The following is a 21,752-nucleotide window of genomic DNA, read 5'->3' on the forward strand; positions in this document are numbered from 1 at the left end:
TATATATATATATATATATATATATATATATATATATATAGTGAAATCACTATTATGACAAGGTTAATTAACACCTACATCCCTTCACATAATTATCATTTTTTAGTGTGGGCGATAACATTTAAGATCTCCTCTCTTAACAACCTTCAAGTATATAAATACAGTACCATTACTCATGTTATAGCTGGGAGTTTGTACCCTTTAGTTAACAGCTCCCTGTTTCTGCCAGCCCTTGGGCTCTGGCAACTACCATTCTATTCTGTATTCTTATGAGTACGACTTTTTCAGATTAGACATGTAAGTGAGAGCTTGAAGTTTCTGTCTTTCTCTGTCTGACTTATTTCACTTAGCGTAGTGCCTTCAAGTTCCATCCATGTCGTCTCAAAAGGTAGGATTTCCTTTCTTTTATGGCTGAATAATATTCCATCATATAAAAATAATTCCATCATGTATATATTTATTCATGAATTCCTTTATCCATTCTTTCATCAGTGGACGCTTCGGTTGTTTCCATATCTTGGCTGTTGTGAATAATGTTGCAATGAACACAGGGGTGCAGATGTGTCTTCAAGAAAGTAATTTCCTTTCCTTCAGGTATATACCCAGATGTGGAATTACCAAATCATGTGATAGTACTATTTTTAATTTTTTGAGGAACCTCAATACTGTTTTCCACCGTGGCCTCACCAGTTTACATTCCCACCAATAGTGCATAAGGGCTCCCTTTTCTCCACATCCTTGCCGACACTTGCTGTCTTTTCAATACTAGCCATTGTGAGGTGATATCGCATTGTGATTTTGATTTGCATCTCCCTGATGACGAGTGATGTTTTTATGTATCTTTTGACCATTTGTATGTCTCCTTTGGAAGACTGTTCAAGTCCATTTGTCTATTCAAGTCCTCTGCCCATTTTTTAATTGAATCATTTGTTTTTTTCTATAGAATTTTATGACTTCTATATTTCTGTTGTCTATTATCAGATAGATGGTTTGGGAGTATATCCTCCCATTCCATAGGTTACCTTTATATTTTGCTGTCAGAAATTTTTTAGTTTAATGTAGCCCCACTTGTCTATTTTTGCTTTTGTTGCTTCTACTTTTAGTGTCGTATCCAAAAAAATTGTTGCCAAGGCCAATGTCAGAGAGCTTTTTCCCTATGCTTTCTTCTAGGATTTTTATGGGTTCAAGTCTTATGGTTAAGTCTTTAATACATTTCGAGTTAATTTTGTGAGTGGTGCAACATAGGAGTCCAGTTTCATTCTTTTGCATGTGAATATCCAGTTTTCCCCAGCATCATTCATTGAAGAGACTATTCTTTCCCATTGTTCATCTTTGGCTCCCCTGTCTAAAATATTAGTTGACCATACATGCATGGATTACTTCTGGGTTCTCAGCTCTGTTCTCTTGGTCTGTGCATCTATTTTTATGCCAGTACCATATTGTTCTGATTATTAAAGCTTTGTAATAAACTTTTAAGTCAGGAATTGCAACGTCTCCAACTTTGTTCTTTATTAGGATTATTTTGGCTCTTTGGGTCTTTTGTGGTTCCATACACACTTTAGGATTGTTTTTTTCTATTTTTGTAAAAAAATGCCATTGGAATTTTGATAGGGATTGCATTAAATCTGTAGATGGCTTGGAGTAGTTTGGACATTTTAACAATACTAATTTTTCCAATCCATGAATATAGGATATCTTTCCACTTATTTGTGTCTTCTTTAATTTCTTTCATCAATGTCCTTCACTTTCCCCAATGTCTTATAATTTGTTCTTCAGTTAATACATTAGTGCTTAAGAGAATCTGAACATCTGTAATATAAGCTAGATATTGAGTCACTTAGGAACATTTAACACCAAAAACGACAGATATTTACAAGGCACCTGTTTTTTCTAGAAGTTTGTGTGCGTAATTCAGGAGTCCCAAACCTAAGTGCCTACAAGAGAGATATTTAACACAATTGAGAGATGTGGACAGTTAACTGCCTGCCCCTGTTAAAAAGCTATTACTTGTTACTCACCAGTTAATGCCAGTTGTTCCAAATTTTCAAAAGAATTGTGTTGTAAAACTTTCCTAACTTTAAAAATTGCTGGCAAATTGGGGCACCTGGGTGGCTCAGTCGGTTAAGTGTCCAACTTCGGCTCAGGTCATGATCTCATGGTTCATGGGTTCGAGTCCTGCATCGAGCTCTGTGCTGACCATGTGCAGTCTGCTTGGGATTCTCTCTCTCTCTGTCTCTCCCTCTCTCTCTCTCTCCCCCTCTCCCATACTCTATATAAATAAATAAACTTTAAAACACGCTGGCAAATAGAATCTGTATGGGATTCTCTCTCTCTCTCTCTCTCTCTCTCTGCCCCTCTCCCATACTCTAAGTAAATAAATACACTTTTAAAAATGCTGGCAAATAGAGCCTGCTTGGGATTCTCGCTCTCTTGTGCGCGCGTGCTCTCTCTCTCTCTCTCTGCCCCCTCCCACACTCTAAATAAACAAACAAGCGACCAAACTTTAAAAAAATGCTGGCAAATAGTTCAAAAATCTTAAGAAGCTATGAGCCAAACAAAAGGCCTAGAAACTGGACTTTCTGGCCACCAGTTTATACATTTTACCACTTCACAATAAATGAGCGACAGTACTACAAATGTCTCCAAAAGATAACCCCAGCATACCCCATGCCCTTTAGTAGCCACCTCTGAAAAGCAGGACTTCTCCTAAGGTCACATCGATCATTGTAATTGTTCTTCTGAAGTGGACAGTTTCCTCCTGCTAGAGATGTGATTTGACGATGTCAGTGTATGAGGTTCCCGTCACTTCATGACATGTCTTCTTTCAGGCCTGATGGAATCGGAACTGTGACTGTTGAAGAGAAGGAACGTTTTGAAGAAATCAAAGAGAGACTCCGAGTTCTGTTGGAAAATCAGATTACACATTTTAGGTAAGGATCTGGGGTTGAGGGGTTAATTAAGAGCGTGAGACTGGGGTGGGGCAAATAAAGGGCTTGACTTTCTAAAACTGTTAACCTGTCAGTGACACGTTGGACATTTAGAAATAACTGAATTGAGGGGCAGCTGGGTGGCTCAGATGAGCATCTGACTCTTGGTTTAGGCTCAGGTCATGATCCCAGGGTTGTGGGATCAAGCCCCATGTCGGGAACATGGAGCCTGCTTGGGGTTCTCTCTCTCTCTCTCTCTCTCTCTCTCTCTCTCTCTCTCTCTCTCTCTTCCTCTGCACCTGTCCCCCACTCCCTTGTGCTCTCCATCCCTCTAAAAAGACAAAAAAAGGTAACTGAATGGAAATGAAAACCAATAGGATAGGGTTCCGCAATAGCCAGGAGACTTTGACATCTTCAGCTCATTCTACTTCCCCTAAAAGAACAGAGCCCTCCTTTTGCAAGCTGACCCTGGTCATCAATCCATTTTTTACATCTCTGTTAAGAAGCTGAATGTGAAATTTCTACAAGGTTCCTAAACCCGTGAAAACTCCTGTGAATCAGATCGCATGAACAGGGAAGGAAGGCAGTGGGGTCCATATGAGAGTGTCCACCTTCTCTCTTGCCTCAGAAACAGGGCTAGCCATCTACTAAGGGAAAGAAGGAAACTTAGATCTGCCTTGGCAGATTGACTCTACCCCGCGCCCTTGACACAGCGAGCAGGTCCAAGTTCAGCCTTGCACCACATAGCCCGCTTCTGCCTTGCAGCAAATTAGACATTTCTATCGCTGCACTGGTGCTTGTAGACTAGAGATCCTGAGATAGTAACTCAAAAATAGTAAGAACATTTATAATAATAAACTGATCCTTTTTCTTAAACATTTCCTAGGGGTCAAGATACAGGACTCACGGCTGGTTAGGCATTGACTCGATTTTTTATTCCCAGAACAACTTTGTGAGGTCGTTGTCACAGTCTCAAATAAAAAGTAAACCAAAGCTGAGAGAGTTAAGGAACTTGCCCCAGACCACTCAGCTGGACACACGCCTAGGAGATAGTTTGAATTTAAGTAGCCTCTGCTGGTCCCTTGGTACCATGAGGAACAGTGGCTCAAAAGGCCTGTGACAGCCCCAAATAGTCAATGGAACTCTTAGGAGTACAGGACCTAGCTCTTTCTGTGCCATCAAAATCCTCTGGGATAAATTTTTATTGGTTATTCGCTATATGCAAGATGTATTGCCAGTAACAAAAGACCCCATGACAGTTAAAAACTGCAGTCAAAGAAGTACATCTAGCAAAAGCATGAATTTGCTCAAAATACACTCCTTCATTTCCTCTAGTAAAGCCTTTGGAGATTTGAGTAAATATGTTAGGATTTTAGCCTGTCTTAACTAATTTTTTTTTTTTTTACTCCTGGTCTCTATAATAATATATAAGGTCACATGTGAGCTAACAAATGCTTTTCCTTCACAATAGAAATCTAAACAGAGCCTTATGCCATCACTCTAAATATTCTTTTCTGCTGCAGACACTTGCAGAGTCCCTCTTTAGTCATTATTCACACATACACATATATACATTATATACACACATATATGGTGTGAATTCAGATTAACATAACACAACGTGACAAAATAAAAAGCATTTTCTGTTCCTCAGAAAGAGTTGCTATAGGAATCAAATTGCAGCATACTTCATGCTGAAATGTAATGTATTTGGGCAACCTGAAGAATGTTCTCTGTTTTTTAGGTATTGCTTTCCATTCGGTCGACCTGAAGGGGCTTTAAAAGCTACTCTATCGCTCTTGGAAAGGGTAAGAATGGAAGTAAAAGACAGATTACATATATATAGACGTGAACATGATTGTAATGAAATATTATGGCTGAATGACCTAGTTTGTCATTTTTCAAGGCTTCACTTACCATTCATCAAATACCAGAATAAACGTGGGGAAACTGCCAAAATTCTAGATATTTTATCTCCAGACTCCCAAATAGTTAGCATATATTGAAGATATGTTCCTGGCCCTTCCTTGATTCATAGATGGGTTTTGCCATCCTAACTGTGCATTACAACTCTGTGTTCTGTTTAGCGATGGCTCTCAATCAGTATTAAGTCACAAGGAGGCATTCACAGCTCGTTTTAAACTTGAGCTCTTTAAGAAACATAAATGAGTAACACATTTGGTTGAACCATCTTAATAATCTTTTATTTTCCCACCTAAAGGTTTTGATGAAAGATATTGTTACCCCCGTACCACAAGAGGAGGTAAAAACAGTCATCCGGAAATGTCTAGAGCAGGCTGCTTTAGTCAACTACTCCCGGCTCTCAGAATATGCTAAAATCGAAGGTAAGGCTCCCTTCTGCCCCCACTTACTTCTTTAAATTTTGGTATGCCTCCCTGGGGAAGAGTCTGTCTTTTCTAATGGGCACCAGAAAACAGTGGTCCATCTGAATATGTTAAACTGAAACCTGAAAGCACTTGAAATATGAAAGCTTCCTTGGCTGCGGCCAAATAAATGAATTAAGAACAGGGGCTCAGGCAGCAGTCTTTTGAGGGGAAGAATATGAATATAGGATGTTATCAGATAACGAAGGTCCTTTTGAGAGTCTGTGTCGGCATTAACTTTGCTCTGTGAGTAATGTTTTCCTAAGAAGAGGTTCTGTGGGACTGCTACCTTCTTTAAATAGAGGAAAACAAAGCACTTTGTTGTCCATTGTTGACAGCCTTGGAGGTAAAACGAGCATTGAACAAAACAACATCAAGATTTTTGCTTACTCTTTCTTGCCCCTTGAGAATATCTTGTCTTTGGGTAACATTTTCAAACCTGATGGCAGGTTGGTGTCCAGCTGTCTCTGATGGCTCCTGGTTTGCTTTAGATCTCATTCCTTCTTGTTGCTCCAGACCTAGGATGGTTGTTACCACTGCCCTCTCAAGTTTTAGGGAAGCAGGCACTGATGACCAAGTAATCACCCAAAAGGCACTTTGAGTAAACTCTACTTGAGAAGATATGGTTCTTTGGGACCTATTCATTTGCAAAGGTATTAATCACTTTTCATTGTTACCCTGTTGGCTGCTATAGGGTGATTTGAAAACCACACCCAACTTGACCAGTGGTGTAAGTGTATAAATGTGGAAGTTCTGTGTGCAAAACTCAGTGTGTCCGCATTCTGGAATCTGATGTTCTCTCACATGTGAAACACCTGACTAAAACCAGCAAATGCCCATTGTCTGCCTTCAGGACTTGACTGGGGGGGAAAAAAAAAGACCTAATCAACCACCAAAACCCTATCACTTACCCTGCCGAAGTCCTTGTTTCCTTAGAGAATTAGGTTAAGGTCATGTCAAATCGCAGTGTTCTGTACATTACATGTCCTCCCTCTCTCAATTTTGTCTGTCTGACAATGCAAATTGTGTACCAGTGGTAATGAATTCATTGCTATGCACCCAGGGAGAAACACTTAAGAATTGGGCACTAAAAGGATGTTTATCAACTCTTGACTTGGTAATGAGTGACAAAAATAGAGGAACAAGAAGATCATTAAAGGGCTATATTAGCAAATAATTGTTCTAGCATTTACCTTCCCAGGACATAATGATTGGTTGTATTTGGTAAAGTCAACCAGGTACCTAATAATTCTAGGCAAGGCCAGAGATGGGATGGGATCAAGAAACGTCCGGTCGCCATGGCTGCTGCCTCGTAGGCCTTGGTCTAGTTATTACTAGTCTTTCGGTAAGATCTGCTCTCTTCTTTCAGATAAATATATCCAAAAACAAACTTTAAGATCTGTAAGTAAAAATGCATTCATTTCCAAAGTAGATCAGCTGATCTGTAATTTCCTTTTGTGCCTCAATTCTTCTTGGTTGTGTTAATTATCTTTTGCACTGTGACTTTTAGGTCTGGGGATTCTTTGAAGAAACCAATCTTTTTTTTCCAACTCTCTTTTCAGAGAAGTACCTCATTCCACACTACCTGCTCTCTTCCGCTTCTCTCCTTCCTTGTCCGTGATTGGCTCAGCCACTTTTTGACATTACCTCTGCAAAAGTGGCTGTGACACCAATTTCAAAGCATGCTGGGATTGTTAATTCAGACAACCCAACATCCTCTGGCTGCATGTATCAGGTTTTCTTTCATGAACATAGTCCACCGTAGGTTGAGACATTGCAGCTTTGGAGATGCTACTACCAAACAACTTTCTTTTACGAGGTTCTGATCCTATGCTCAGAAAAGAAATCTTACGTTTTTACATTTGAGCCACAGCTTAGTCCCCTGAGAATTTGGGAATGAAGTTATAGTGATATCGCTGGAGACTATGTTTATGAAGAAATACCTCAAGAGCCTTAGATACTAAAGTCTGAAATCCTTAGTATCTTGGAGCCTTAAATCAATGAAATTCTGTTTCCCTTTACTCATGATGTTTTTGGTCATTGTACTCTTGCCAACAATTCTAAAGAGACGTGTAAAATCATGGTCACAATCTCTCTCGTGACTCACGGCATGCTGAATGGTTAATCCAGTAGATCTCCAATTTTGAAACTCCTTTTTTCTTTTATCCCGTGTTTATCCCAAAATACTCTGTGGCTATTTTCCTTTGAGCTAATGTAACGTATTCCTCTAACCTATGACCTTTAACCTCTTTACCTCTGACCTAAGCCTCTTGCATGCCCAAATCCTCTTTTATAGGGAAAAAGAGAGAAATGTATGAGCATCCTGTCTTCTGCTTGGCCTCCCAAGTGATGGATTTAACCATTCGTGAGTACCTACCGCCTCCTCGCCATGCTGTCTTCACTCTTTCCGTTTTCATTATTTCAAGAAAATCCAGATCCAAACCAACTCACTCTCCTTGCTTCAAGTTTTTTAGCATTGGCTTGTCTGTTGATTCTGTCTGTGAAACCCAGTGTGAGAAGTTCAGTCACTTTTTATCAGCCTCAAACAGGTTAGACAATTAAGCCATTTGTTTGTGATAAACTCAGATTTGTCCGTAAGTTTTTCAGTTATTCTCTGTCTGTGACCTGAATGCATTTTTACTTTGCTTGTGTGTAACCCCAATTTGTAAAGTGCTTGTCACTGGTACACAATCAAAAGGTAGCCGCTAGGCCGGGAACAATGCGTTAGGTGTCAGAAAAGGGATAGCTGAGGCAAAATCATGCCTTCCTTTCCATGTTGAAGATGTGAAACTATTACGGGTATAAGATCACACAAGGTGGTCCATCCTGTGTAAAAATTAGATCTTGTATGCCTCCTGTCTGTTCTCTCTCAAGCTGGGAAGCTTTTCCTTATTCTCTCGGGAGATTTTGACTTGTCCCTGTCCTCTAAGCTCTGGCTAGAACATTTGACTTAATTGTCACTTGGAGAGTTCGTGTATGTTTCATAGCTTGATTTCACATTAAACTTAATTTTACTAATTTTCTATTTGTGCAGCATTTTCCACCTCTGTGAAGGAGCCTTTTTTTGCTGGCCCCCACACTTCGGGGCGGTGGGAACCCAAGGGCAACCTTTTCCTTCCAATATCATGTATCACACACAAATGGGGGGCATTTTGGTCCATTTGCTCATTAATCCTGCATATGTGTTCTTGTTTCTCTCTCTCTTCTCTCCTTGTTGTGCTCTCTCTTTCAAATAGAGAATCAAAAGGATGCAGGTGAACCAACTGTATATGCATTATAAACTGTCAGGACTGTGGAGTTATTATTGAGTTTCTGTTTTTGTTTTTGTTTTTTAAGAGCTCCTTAACGTATGAACTCCCAAAGACCGATGTGGAGTTGCGATGATACTTAAGGAGTTAATTTGTGCTGTCTAACTATATCTCTTGCACATTAGATGTTGACCTCTGTAGAGCAGAGTTTCCGTAAAGGCGTAAGCTTTGAAGGAACAGAACTCTGGTTAGCTGCGGAGCTCCATTTCATCTTCGGTTTCAGGATTTCAGTGATTTGGCCTCACGTGCTTAAAACAATACGTTACTGAACCAAACTACTCTTCCTCTTTGTTTTTCATTTCTTTTTTCTGTTCCCTTCCCTATTGAGAAGTTTGTGTTCTTTGATGAATGTTTATCAGCCAAGACGGAGAGGAGTTGTGTCCGTGTTGTTCTTGTATGTATCGTGTGGTGAGACAGGATGCGTGCGGAGGGTGGCTGAGCGGGAGTTGTTGCTGGAAGGGTCGTGGGAAGACAGGTCTTAGCAAGTTCTCTGGTTTTGGAGATTTTCGTCTTGTTTGGTCCCCAAACATCTGAGCGTATTTTGAGGAAAGCTTTAACTTAAGACTTTTTAATAAATAAAGCTCATCTCTTTTTTTATATTTATTTATTTTATATTTGATCATTGTTCTTAAGTCGAAAAAATCCTCAAAAGGTAATGATCATGCAATCAACGCTAAACATATTTCATTGAATCTAAGTTGATTGGATCTCAGATCAACTCAGAAAGCGGTTTTGTGCACGTGCCAAGCCCCACGCTGGCAATAGGTCTTTGAAGATTCATAAACCTGTGTTCAAGACACATGAGCCTTTCTCTCCCTGAAAGAGAAAGTATTCATTCATTCATTCATTCATTCATTCATCCATTCATTCCACAAGTGCTTAGTGGGAGCCTACCATATGCCAGTTACAGTTGTGAAAGCCAGGGCCTAGTAAACAAGAGGGACATAGCTGCTAACCTTACGGAGCATATGTGCAAATGGGCGTATAAGTGGAAATTACAAACTCAGTACACAGCAACACCGAGTAACAGAGTGACGTGCAAGAGCGCATTATCAGAAAACCATGGAAGTTCTCACGAGGGTGGTGAGCTTGAATACATCCTGAAAACTCAAGTAGAATCAGTGAAAGGACGCTGGCATTGGCAAGCGGACAGGCATCCTAGATAGAGGGAATAATATGTGCAAATGCGTGAAACCGTACAGCTAATAAAAATAGCTAATCCTTAAAAAAGTAGCTAATCCTTATTCCATGTGTATTATGTGCCAGGTATGACCATAAGTGCTTTTTTATGTATTCATTCATTTAATCTTCAAAACCCCCTTATGAAGGAGATCCTACTATCATTCCCATTTTGGAGATGAGCAATCTGAAACACAGGTTAGATAACACACCTGTTGTCACCTGTCAGTGATAGAGCCAGAATCCGAGGCCAGACATCACACTCTTAAATGTTGTGTAATTCAGTGTGATTGCTAAGCAAGGTGAAATCATAGCAGTAATGGGTGAAAGTTGCAATGTAGGCAGGAGGCACCATCTTAGTAATAGAGTTCAGACTGTATCTCATGGTCCAGAGGTTCCTAACCTAGAATCTATGCCAACGTTTATATGCATATGGGTTTTTCAAGGGACAAGATCCACAGCTCTCACTTCCAAAGGTGAAAGCTTTTTTTTTTTTTTTTAATTTTTTTTTTCAACGTTTATTTATTTTTGGGACAGGGAGAGACAGAGCATGAACGGGGGAGGGGCAGAGAGAGAGGGAGACACAGAATCGGAAACAGGCTCCGGGCTCCGAGCCATCAGCCCAGAGCCCGACGCGGGGCTCGAACTCACGGACCGCGAGATCGTGACCTGGCTGAAGTTGGACGCTTAACCGACTGCGCCACCCAGGCGCCCCCAAAGGTGAAAGCTTTTTAAGCAAGGGGGGCAGCTTGGCAATTTGAACTCCGTAAAAATCATACTGCCCATACAGTGATAGGCGGAAAGGACTGGGTAGCAGCAAGGGAATAAAACGAGACCTAAAAAGAATTAAGGTCTTGGGGCGCCTGGGTGGCTCAGTCGGTTAAGCGGCCGACTTCGGCTCAGGTCATGATCTCGCGGTCCGTGAGTTTGAGCCCTGCGTCGGGCTCTGTGCTGACAGCTCAGAGCCTGGAGCCTGTTTCAGATTCCGTGTCTCCCTCTCTCTCTGACCCTCCCTCGTTCATGCTCTCTCTCTGTCTCAAAAATAAATAAACGTTAAAAAAAATAAAAATAAAAATAAGAAGAGTTAAGGTCAAAGCAGAGATGGGTTTGAAGCTTGGTATGTCCGAGGCCTCTTCTAGGCAAAACAGACCTAAATCACAATCATCGCTGTAATTGTTTCCTTCCTGATCTTTAAATCTTTTTTCTTATCCTTCCCCTCCCTCTTCAGGCTCCCGAGAGGGAACAAAGCACAAACACGCAGATGGGTATGCAAAGCCAACCAACAGAGGTGGCTGGGCACAGCTGGCGTCACCTATGTAAACTGGGGTGGACAGCTACAGAGTCCTTCAATCAGGCTGTGCCTCAGTAGGCTACGGGACTCTGCACATGGCATTTCGGTGGGCTTATGCTTTCTGTCTGGTGGCATTATTAGAAATTAAATATGCTATTTAATTACAGTATCTTAAAAAAAAAAACATGTAAAAGGCTGCTACTCTATAAAAGAAAAGCTGTGACTCCTGCAAATGAATTCTATCATTTTAAATACATTTCGTTTAAACCGTCACACATTCTGAACCCAGCAAGCTCTGAGAAAGTCTACACTACTATTGGTGTTTTGCCTCAGTTCTTGGCTAAATACTTGCATAATTTTCTGAGCATCATAAGGATTCTACTGGAACTCGAAATAAAACAATTTTTGCTGCAAATATGCCAAGGATTTATAAAATTAGATAGATAGATGATAGATAGATAATTCAGTCTGTCCCTTAGTCCTATAAATAAGGCTTTATTATTACCCCTTTTATGGATTCAGAGAGGATAAGTGACGTTCTCAAGCAGGAATTGAACTCAGATCTTTCTAAATTCAAACAGCATCCCTTTTTGTTTTTTCTACCATGCAGCCCTTTCAACTGGGACAATCTCCATTCATTCAGTGGCCAAGTTCAAAAGTATCTACACCTTTTGATCCAGGAAGACCACAAAACACACACAAACAAACAAAAAACAAGAGGACTCCTTTCTGGGATTAGATCATTGCCCACCTCCTTTCATTGGGAAGTCTTCCTGAGGGCAGTTGAGATGCCCTAAGATTGCCAAAGAAATGAGGACTTGTTTTTGTCTGCAACTGACAGAAACCTGCTAGAGCAGACCAAATGCATCCAAAGGATGGCCAAGCAGATTCTGTAGGGTTGAGATTCTGTATCTTTTCCTATCTCCAGTCAAACTTCCTATAGGTCCAAGGTCCTGTACATATTCAGGAGCCCCCACCCCACCCCTGGGCTGTTTTATCTGTCAGCCAAGAGATAATGGCCCCACCCACAATCCATTAAGTGGCCTGAGTTTTTTTTTTAAGTTTATTTATTTATTTTGAGAGGGAGACAGAGACAGAGAGAGCAGGGGAGGGGCAGAGAGAGAGGGAGAGAGAAAATCCCAAGCAGGCCCCACGCCACCAGCACAGACCCTGATGTGGGGCTCAAACTCACAAATGGTGAGTCATGACCTGAACTGAAAGCAAGAGTTGATTGCTTAACGGGCTGAGCCACTTGAGGTGCCCCTAGTGGCCCGAGTTTTCAACATGACAGCTGATGCTGTCCAGCATTCTTTTATGTACATCTTTTATGTACAGCTCCAAAAAAAAAAAACACTACTTCAGAACCAGCCTGAGCACTCAGGATTTGTTACACCAAAAAGTTAAATCACAATTTTGGTTCCTATGGGTTTTTTAATCTCTTTAGGCTTCATTTTTATTTTCTTTAAATTTTTTTTAATGTTTATTCATTTTTGAGAGAAAGAGAGAGAGAGAGAGAGAGAGAGTGAAGAGGGGAGGAGCAGAGAGAGAGGGAGACAGAATCAGAAGCAGGCTCCAGGCTCTGAGCTGTCAGCACAGAGCCTGATGTGGAGCTCGAACTCACAAGCCGCGAGATCATGGTCTGAGAGGAAGTCGGACGCCCAACCGACTGAACCACCCAGGCACCCCTCATTTTTATTTTCTACAAAAGAGGCTGATGATGGTTCCTCCCCCCAGAGGGCTGTTGGAAAGATCAAAACACATATCCTAAATAAAGCATTTAGCACACTTCCTGGCACATAGTAAATATTCATTATATATATTAGCTGTCATTCTTTGTGTATTTTATTTAAAAGGAAACCTCTAAATCCAAATGTGTAGTGTAGACACATTATTTGATTTCAGAAATGGGATATAAAACAGTGCTTCTGAGACTTCAGTATTCCCTGAAGATCTTGTTGAAACGTAGATTCCGACTTGGTAGGTCTCTGGTGGGACCTGGAAATCTGCATTTTGAACAAGCTCCTACTTGATGCTGAAGCTGCTGATCAGGGGATTGTGATTGGGATGTCAGTGGAATCTAGGTGGCAGCTGATTTATCATAAATGTCAAAATATCCTTTTATCATAAATGTCAAAATAAAACATTGCAGTATAGCTCTACATACATTTGTTAACTACTCACTAAGTTCCAGGAGCTCTGCCAGGCACCCGAGCAATGAGCAAAAGCAGTCATGGTCCCTAGCTGGAAGCCTATGATAAGGTAGAGAACACAGGCATATAACAAGTAATTCCATTCTGCTGACTATGGTAAAGGGAAACGTAAGGCACTGTTGCAGGAATACAGCACACGGAGATTTTACCTAAGCCAGGGTCTTTGATGCATTCCCAGGAAGAGATGTCCAGGAAGTCAAGGCTGGTTCCCCAGGAAGAACTGTCTGGAGGATTCCCTGTCTTTGTTGAAGTGTTTACTTCTGTTGATCATCTTTTCAGATGCCCAACATCCTGCCCCAGTGAGCTTGTGATCATGTACATAAAGGCTTATTTGGGGACTGCATGAATATTTAATAGTACTTTTGAATCAGGGTTCTTGCTATAGTAAGTGACACACACACACACACACACACACACATATGCACACACACACACACACAACGAAAGTAAAAAACTCAAAAAGCTTGAGTCAGAAAAGGGAATTCTTGCCCCACATAGCTAAGAAATGCCTGGACTCAGGAGTAAAAAATTTTAGTGCGTTTTGATCTCTCCGACTGCTGACAGACTTCTTCAATGTGAGTGGGAGTCACAATAGAAGGGGTTGAGACCAGCATGGTTATAGATAGCACCAGTTTTTTTTTATCCTAGTGAATGACCCTAGAGGAAAAAGAATTTGCCTTTCTAGGCAATTGTCTGACATTCCAGAGAAGGGCCTCATTGGCCCAGCTTGAGTGACATGTTCATCTCTCAGCCAATCCTATTGCCCAGGATGGTGTGGGGTGCTGTGGTTGGCCTGGCTTGGGTCACGTGACTTCCTTTGTAGGACAGTACTGGACATTCCCGCCAGAACCATGTGGAGTAAAGAGGCAGTTCTCCTGAGGAAGTTTACTGTACATAACAGAGTAACAGATGTCTACTAGTGTGTCTATCCAGAATTCAGTTCATTTTTCTTAGGTGCAACTGTCCAGTCGTAAGGACAAAGCCTGATTTGGGGTACAAAGATACCAAGTTGGAGAAGAAACATATTATAATAGCATTATTTCTTCTTTATTGATACAATGTAATTTAGGTAAAGATTACGTTAAATTATCTTAAATCATTTTTAATTGCATCAAGACATCTGAAGTTGTTCTCTGGTTTGGAAGTTTCAGGTATGATGCTTACTATTCAGCAATTCAGTTTAGTATATTTGTTAAGTAACCAGAGGCTTTTGGTAAGAGATAGAGTTACTGTATAGTTTATATGCATTTGCAACTACAGAATCTTTGTTCTTCCATGAAAGCACTGCATTGGGCAGAATCCACTGAAGATTTCCTTCCAGCAATATTTGAGGACCTGCCCTGGGTTAGGCACTGCTTTAGCCCCTAGAAATACAGAATTCAATGGGATAGGGAGAGACTGATGTTGAATATAATTTGCTATTTTTAAGGGCCGTGTGTGCTCAGTAGAGGTACCAATAAAGGAGGTGGACCTTTGTTATGAAGGCAGGCACTCTCTTTGTTATGACACATGAAAGTATAACTCTTGTTATGAAGGAATCTCATAAAGGCTTCTCAGCAGGAGTAGGACAGGCTCAGATACATGCTGTATGAGGTCACTCTGGCTGCCGCATGGACAATGAACTTCAGAGGAGGAGAGGTACTGAAGGCAGGCTGGCAGTCTTTGGTGACAGTTGAGGTAGAGATGATGAGGTGAATTGCAGGTCGATCACCTTGGCAAGAGTGTGGGCACATGACGTTATACAGTGGGAGATAAAATCAGGAGATACTTTGGAGGTAGAATGGACTGGCCACGCCATCCTGTCCTTACAGGAGAGAGGCAAAATGGCTACAATGAAAAGAGTAGAGGAAATGATGCATGATTCACCCACCTCTTTACCACCATGTACTTCAAGCTGTGCTAGCGGCGAGATCTTCTGAAAGGGAGGGATGAAGATGTAAGACATGAAACGTATTTAATGGATGGCATCGCTGAAGAAATCATGTGGACTTGTGAACGTGTGTTCAATGTATGGTCCATGGAGCAATCATTTTAGAGAGGCGGGGTCCTCTGGAAAGCAGGACGCGTCTATCTGCTTATTCTGTTCCTACACTAGCTCTGGTCTCCCCAGCTCCCAAATCATAGCAAACTGCTACCCGCTAGTTATTTCCAGTGATAGCATAATACTACCACTGGCACCTGCACCAACACATCAATAGGCTGGCACTTGGTAGTAAGTGGGTTTTCCATCAACCATATCCATCTCTCGTTTCATATTTCAGGGACTGGCAATGCGTTCACTGGAAGCAGAAATGGTCAGGTTATTTAAGGGCTAATTGGAGCGTGTCTCTCTCCTGGATGCTTCTCTTCCTTGGCTTAACTGAGCATGTGGAGGAATTGTCTTTTTGTTTTTCTGCAGTCACATTTAACTCTCTCTCTGGAAGCCAAGCAGATTTAATTGTGTAAACATGAGCAATGGTAATTGGGTAAATGAAGTTGGAAACCAAGGTATGATGTTTTTGTTTTGCTCTGTGAGGAAAAAAAAAATAGGGAGCTTGTTTTTCTCTGGTGGCAAACCTCACTGTCAGAATTCTGGACAGGCACTTGGCAAGAGGGGATCCCTTTACGAATTCTCATCAAGACCCACTGAGCTGAAATGTGTCTCTGCTCCCTCGGGGGTTATGGATCAGCCCAGGGACATTTCATTGTTTTATAAACCACCAGGTCAGGTATTTCTCTACATAGGTTCAGCTACCTGGGGGAAAAGAGTAAGAAGTTACACACTCAGGTAACACACACTCATCGAAAGAGCCATGAGGGTGTGTTACCAGCGACGTACCTAACTTTCAGCACAGCTGGAGGTAGAAAACCAGATTTTAACAAAACTTTAAAATACGGAGTGGTTTTTCTTTTTCCTAAAGCAAGGATCCACAGTGGCCTTCCTTTAAATAGCTTTAATTCAAAACTGATTTTTTCCAAATCTGTTTATGCACAATCTTTTCCAAACAAAAGGTTTAAATAAGAGGAGAGACTGATAAATAATTTTTTTTTAGTCCTGCCTTCAAAACATCGAGGTGGTCCCATGATCAAAAGACCTCATCAACTTCTGCTTTTAATAGATGGTTTCACCAGAATATTCTTATTTATCCTTATTTCTCATGTTTTTTATTAATGTTGCTAGCATTACATTTCCTATAAGCCTGAAGTAAAATTCATTTTCCCAGTTGAAAATTTAAGCAAACCCAGAAGCGCACTTGGCAATGGAGTATGTCCCCCTCACCGTGCAGATTGCTTTATAAATGAGGAACTATTAAAAAGGAGCAGGTCTAAGGTTAATGAGACACTCATTAAAGAGAGAGAATTGTAAAGCTGACAGTGCTCTGTGCCTGTATTGAAGGAGAGGCTATTGTTATAGGATGCTTGCTGTGCTGATATTGTAAACCACATGACAGATGGGTCAAGTGCTGATTACAGTATTCTAACATTTGGAATAGCAAGTAACATATTTGATAAGCTGGCAAGTTTTTATATATGATTCAACCCACAATATAAAAGCCACGAGAATTCCAAACTGAAAATAATTAAACGAGCTGGAAACAATCAGATACCACACATTTCCGTCCCCCCCCCCAAAAAAAATGACAGATTTTGACATGTTGAAATTCCACAAAGGGAGCAAGAATATTCCCTACCTCACTGGAACTAATAATGGCCCTTCATCTGCTTTTGTAGAGCAATTCATTCCTGCCTCCTCACAGTGTCGGAGATAACAATAAACATTTGTAGGCACCTTAGGCTTTAGAGAGATCTGTCCAGCATTGTTTCATTTGCTCTTAGCATCATCCCTGCGAGGTACATAAGAAAGATATTAACATTCGCAGTCTGCAGCTGAGGAAACTGAAGCACAGGGAGGTTTAAGTAGAAGGTGTAAGGTTGCCTAAGAAGGTTAGGAAGCATGTTGAAGGGGAGAAGCCAGATCTTCCAGCTGTGAATCCATAAGTCTGATCATTGGAAAAAGGAAGCAGCTGTTAACACAGAGGCGTTCTTCATTGAACAACAGTGTATCTTCTCTCTGCCAATGATGCTGCCACCATCATTCATGTGTATCCGTCTGGATAAGGGCATCCAGTATTTGCATTCAGCCTCTGAGTGTCTCGGTAGGGTGGTGCTGGTGACGCTGGTAAGAGTCCCGTCCCTTGTCGCACAATGTCACGCCTCTGTAACGTTGCAGTGACTCCTAGAAAGGAGCAGCTCTCCATTTGTGTTTTATCACATTTGCTTGTTTGGTTGTTCTTTTCAGAGTTTGTCATCTTGTCACCTTTGTAAAAAGTCACTTTGTCTCTTTACTTTTTTTACTGTCTCTCCTCACCTACCTGAGCAGCCCCCCCAGCGCCTCCTGGGCCTCCTCCACCCTCCCAAACGCAGACCAGCATGCTATCTCAGAGGCTCAAAGGCATGCCTAGGCCAAAACCAAGTACTGTAAACTTCTACCGTTATTGTACTCAGCAGCTTTCTAGCTTAGTTTGCTTTTCCGTTCATTTTTCTTCTGGAAATTTTGTTTCGGTTTGGAACACTGAGCTGCGTGCGGCTCCGGCTCTCGAGTGTGACACTGTAGGTTTTGAGACAGTCGAAAGAGAGCATTTATTTCCAAATGTCCACATTTTTTTTTTTGTCTCTAGCTATGTCTGACATATGCAACATTTTCAAACCTCAATGTCAGCACAAAATAACATTGTTGCATAACATTTTGCATGACGATTTTTTTTATATGTTATGAGCTTCAATTCTGTTGTATGAAATGTTTACTAAGTATATTGTAGTTGTAGTTGCCTTTCCTCAGTGCTCCAGCAGGTACACGATTGGGAGATAGGAATGTTGCAATACGTTTCAAGACAGCGGAAGTGACAAAAAAAAAAAAAAAAGGTCACGTTTAAGCACAAATTTCTCCTTGACCTCTGCTGGGGGCGGGGGGAGGGAGGATGTGCTACAGGATTTTGCACAATATTTTCTTTAAAGACAACATCTTAGACAAGTTGTTTCCAGTACAATTTTTGCCATTTAGCTAGTCAGTTAGCTACGCAAATGAAGAGGAAAATAGTATCTTGTCTCAGCAAAGTGGCTTGATCTACAGATAATGGAATTGCAGTGAATTAATAGTAAATGAAAATCTGCTCCATGGGTTAATTGGAAGATCAAGCATCCTAGATTAAAGGATCCTTAACCTGCTTATGTTAATGGTTGCCTGTTAAAGTAAAACTGCAAAAGGTTTTATTAAACATACTGTTTGTATATATACATCAGGCATACACATATCTGTGTACATGTGCACACACTTATAGAATGGCTGCATGCACATATACACTTTATGTGTATCTATCAATATATATTGTAGTCAATCTAAGAGTACTGCATATTAAAACAAATCTTCAGGTGGTCCTAGCTTAAGCATCTTGGATTTCTCCAGACATGAAAATCATTCACAGTTTTTTAAATAAAAGTACATACAAATGTTGGTAGGAATTATTTCATGTCTATATCATGTGTCACGTACAGCTAGAATTCCCCCTAGATTTGGTGAGTATTCCACCCAAAAGGACAATGTTCTTTATTCTTAAAGCTAGAGATTTCAAAGATGTGCCCCAAGTGGGATTTCCTGCAGATTTGTATTAATGTGCAGGCTTGTCTGGTTACTAGAAAATGTCTGTAAGTGTGTGATGTGTGTATGTGGGTGTATGTGTCGAATGGGTAATAAGCATAGGATGAGGAATTTGCAAATTGATGTGTAAATGTGAATATCAACTAATAAAAAATAGTAGCTTATGCATATTTACTATCAAAATGCAAATACCTCATTCTACACATATTACTCAAACATATATACACAGTATGTTTGTAGAAATGCCTGAAAGTCTCCTGATGAAATTATGATAGCCCATTTATGAAATTATAAACGGGCCTGGTGCCCCCAAAGCACAGAAATCAACCTTGTCGCTCTTTATCTCTCCATACAGTCATTGCTCTGGACCAGGCGATGAGCTATCAACCCTAAACTCTTCACATGTCCTCACCCTGAGTGGCAGACATTCCCTGCCTGATCTGCACACTTATGTCCCCTGCCACCCCCTCATGCCCTAACCCTACCCAGCCATTTCCACCTGTGTGCGGTACAAACCATGGAGTGTCCCATTGGCCTGAATCCAGAAAGCCCACTTTCGCTCCAGTCGTGGGACTTTGTTGGACTGAAACTCCCAGGACCTCGACAGTCTTCCCCAACCCCATCTACCATTCTTCGTTCCCATTGGCTGAAATACTCTTTATACAGTGGCTCACTGAATTTGTTTTTCATTATTAAATCCCACATTACTACTCATCTGATGTTAATTGCCTGTCTGACAAACGTACAATGGAAAATGAGACGGCCCTTTTAAATTTCTTTTGTAAATTCGCAGTCACCTATTTGTTTAAACCTCATCTCCGCGCCCCCCACCCCCGGCCCCCCACCCCCCCCCCCGGCCAAACAACAGCATAAACAACAAGAAAACCTTCCTGTGAAGTTTAAGTAATTTTCTCTAGTTAGAAAAATCCTGACGCCAAAATATATCTGCTTTAGAGGAGGGGATAAAAACAAGTTCTGGCAGTCTTTTTGTGCACATATATAACCTGGCTGTGGAATCACACTAACGGATCCTACTGCCATTTCACCCCATGTGCTCCCAACGTCTCCGAGGCTTCAGAGTTCGAAGGTTTAAACATGAAATAGAGGATCCCCTGTGGGTTCAGACTGGTTGAATTCAAGCAATTTCATTGGCTAGGAACATCTTTACATTTTAAATAAAAAGATTTCCCCCAGGAAAAAAAGTTTCTCATTTTTGGTAACATAATGACATCACCAAATATTCCTGCATCCGCTCCTGGAAAGACTCACCCTGAACCAGGGTTCCGTTTGGTCTTGGGTCAGATCAAAACACAATGCTTTCAACATAATAAAAACTAACAACAAAGAACCAGTTTTGAGTACATTATTGCCACCACTACCCCCACCCCCCAAATAAAATTTCAATCCTACCAACCGTGGCACAGACTACCGTCCCTTCCTCCAGTCCTCTACCCCCAACGCCCTTTTAATGATTCTATCCTGTCTTCTACCTAATAGCTCAGGAATGTCCGTTAGCTTTCAGTTTCCTCCCTGGACAACTTCAAACAGCCAGACGTTTGATTCTGTTTGTTCCAAATGAACATTCCAATACCTGTTAAACATGCAGACCTGTAATGAAAAACAAAGCTGAAGTGCCAAACGTTCAGGGACAAATCCAGGAAACAAATGTCACGGCAGTCAGGGGTCAGAGTCCTGCCTCAGGTAGCGCGAACAAGGTCTAGAGAGTGATATAAGATAGTGCATTTATGCTGTCTTTAAAGAACATGTGTACAAAATGTCACTCAATTGGAAATGGGCTGTCATAAACTTAATATAGCCTTACTATGAAAATTTGCAGCTGGAGCACTGCTTTTTCTTAATATGTATTATAATGAGGATGGTGTTAATAACAAAATGGCTTTATGGTCTGCTCACTACTAATTACGTGGCACTGAACATTTGCATGAACCTTTAGAGAAAAAAAAATTGGTGATGATTTGAAATGTCTTATCCACTAGTTCTAATGGCCGCAAAACTAGCCCGAAGCTCTCACTGAATTTTAACACCAATTCTTGTACTACAGAAAATGTAGGCCGATTAATCACTCCTGCCAAAAAGCTCGAAGACACAATCCGTCTTGCTGAACTAGTCATTGAGGTTCTCCAACAGAATGAGGAGCACCACGCGGAGGTGAGCGGGCCGGGCGGGAAGTTGTTTCTCTGGGTGTCCCTTAGCGGGAAAGTGCAGACCCCCATCCTCCCAGCAATTCAAACCAACGAGATGCCTTAACACACATGTTCTTTTAACTGGCCTTGCAAAGAGAAGGCGAGTGGAAGTTTTGCAAGGAGAAGCCCTTGGAAGGTCGTTTAAAACAAACAAAAAGTGGCTACATGTTATACATTTCAGCTTTAAGTTTTCAGATGTTTCTAACAACAAGCAAAAGAGGTGAGTGTATTTTAAAGATGACGTATTCCAGCAGCACAAGGTTATCGTCGGGAACACACACGATACTTTTTGGTCTTTTGTGGTTGTTGTTGTCGCCACCACTGTTGTTTTTATTTATTTTATTTGGTGTGTGGATCGCAGGCCATGTTTTTGAATTTATCTCTGTAACTTACTCCGCTCGCACGAGAGCCTTCACTGGTTAATCTCGGATGACCTAGGTTGCTAAATGCAGTGACGGAAGCAAATTATTCTGTGTTGTTCAACTTGTCGATTCTCCAACATACATCTGAATAAATGCAGCCTACTTTTTCTTTTTCTTTTACGAACCACTGTCAAAACGATCGTTTTGATAATAGCTGTAAACTAAGGGATTTCAAGGCTAACTAAATCCCAA

The 21,752-nt window shown here is 41.0% G+C and overlaps 1 protein-coding gene across 12 annotated transcripts in view; it reads left to right on the forward strand.

The window, feature by feature from the left end:
• CADPS (calcium dependent secretion activator) overlaps window positions 1-21,752 on the forward strand; it is a 374,844-nt gene that overhangs the window by 250,497 nt on the left and 102,595 nt on the right. For 5 of the 12 annotated variants that reach the window (XM_040454554.1, XM_040454560.1, XM_040454558.1 and 2 more), the window contains exons 13-16: window positions 2,829-2,930; window positions 4,672-4,735; window positions 5,149-5,272; window positions 20,997-21,103. In XM_040454554.1, the coding sequence (XP_040310488.1) occupies window positions 2,829-2,930; window positions 4,672-4,735; window positions 5,149-5,272; window positions 20,997-21,103 (397 nt within the window). Of the gene's footprint in view, window positions 1-2,828; window positions 2,931-4,671; window positions 4,736-5,148; window positions 5,273-7,607; window positions 7,677-8,547; window positions 8,566-17,659; window positions 17,753-20,996; window positions 21,104-21,752 lie in introns of all 12 variants that reach the window. The other 7 variants (XM_040454553.1, XM_040454552.1, XM_040454555.1 and 4 more) reach the window with 3 other exon arrangements.

This window comes from Herpailurus yagouaroundi, unplaced genomic scaffold (assembly GCF_014898765.1).
Source record: "Herpailurus yagouaroundi ecotype Mexico unplaced genomic scaffold, PumYag 213, whole genome shotgun sequence".
Lineage (NCBI taxonomy): Eukaryota > Metazoa > Chordata > Mammalia > Carnivora > Felidae > Herpailurus > Herpailurus yagouaroundi.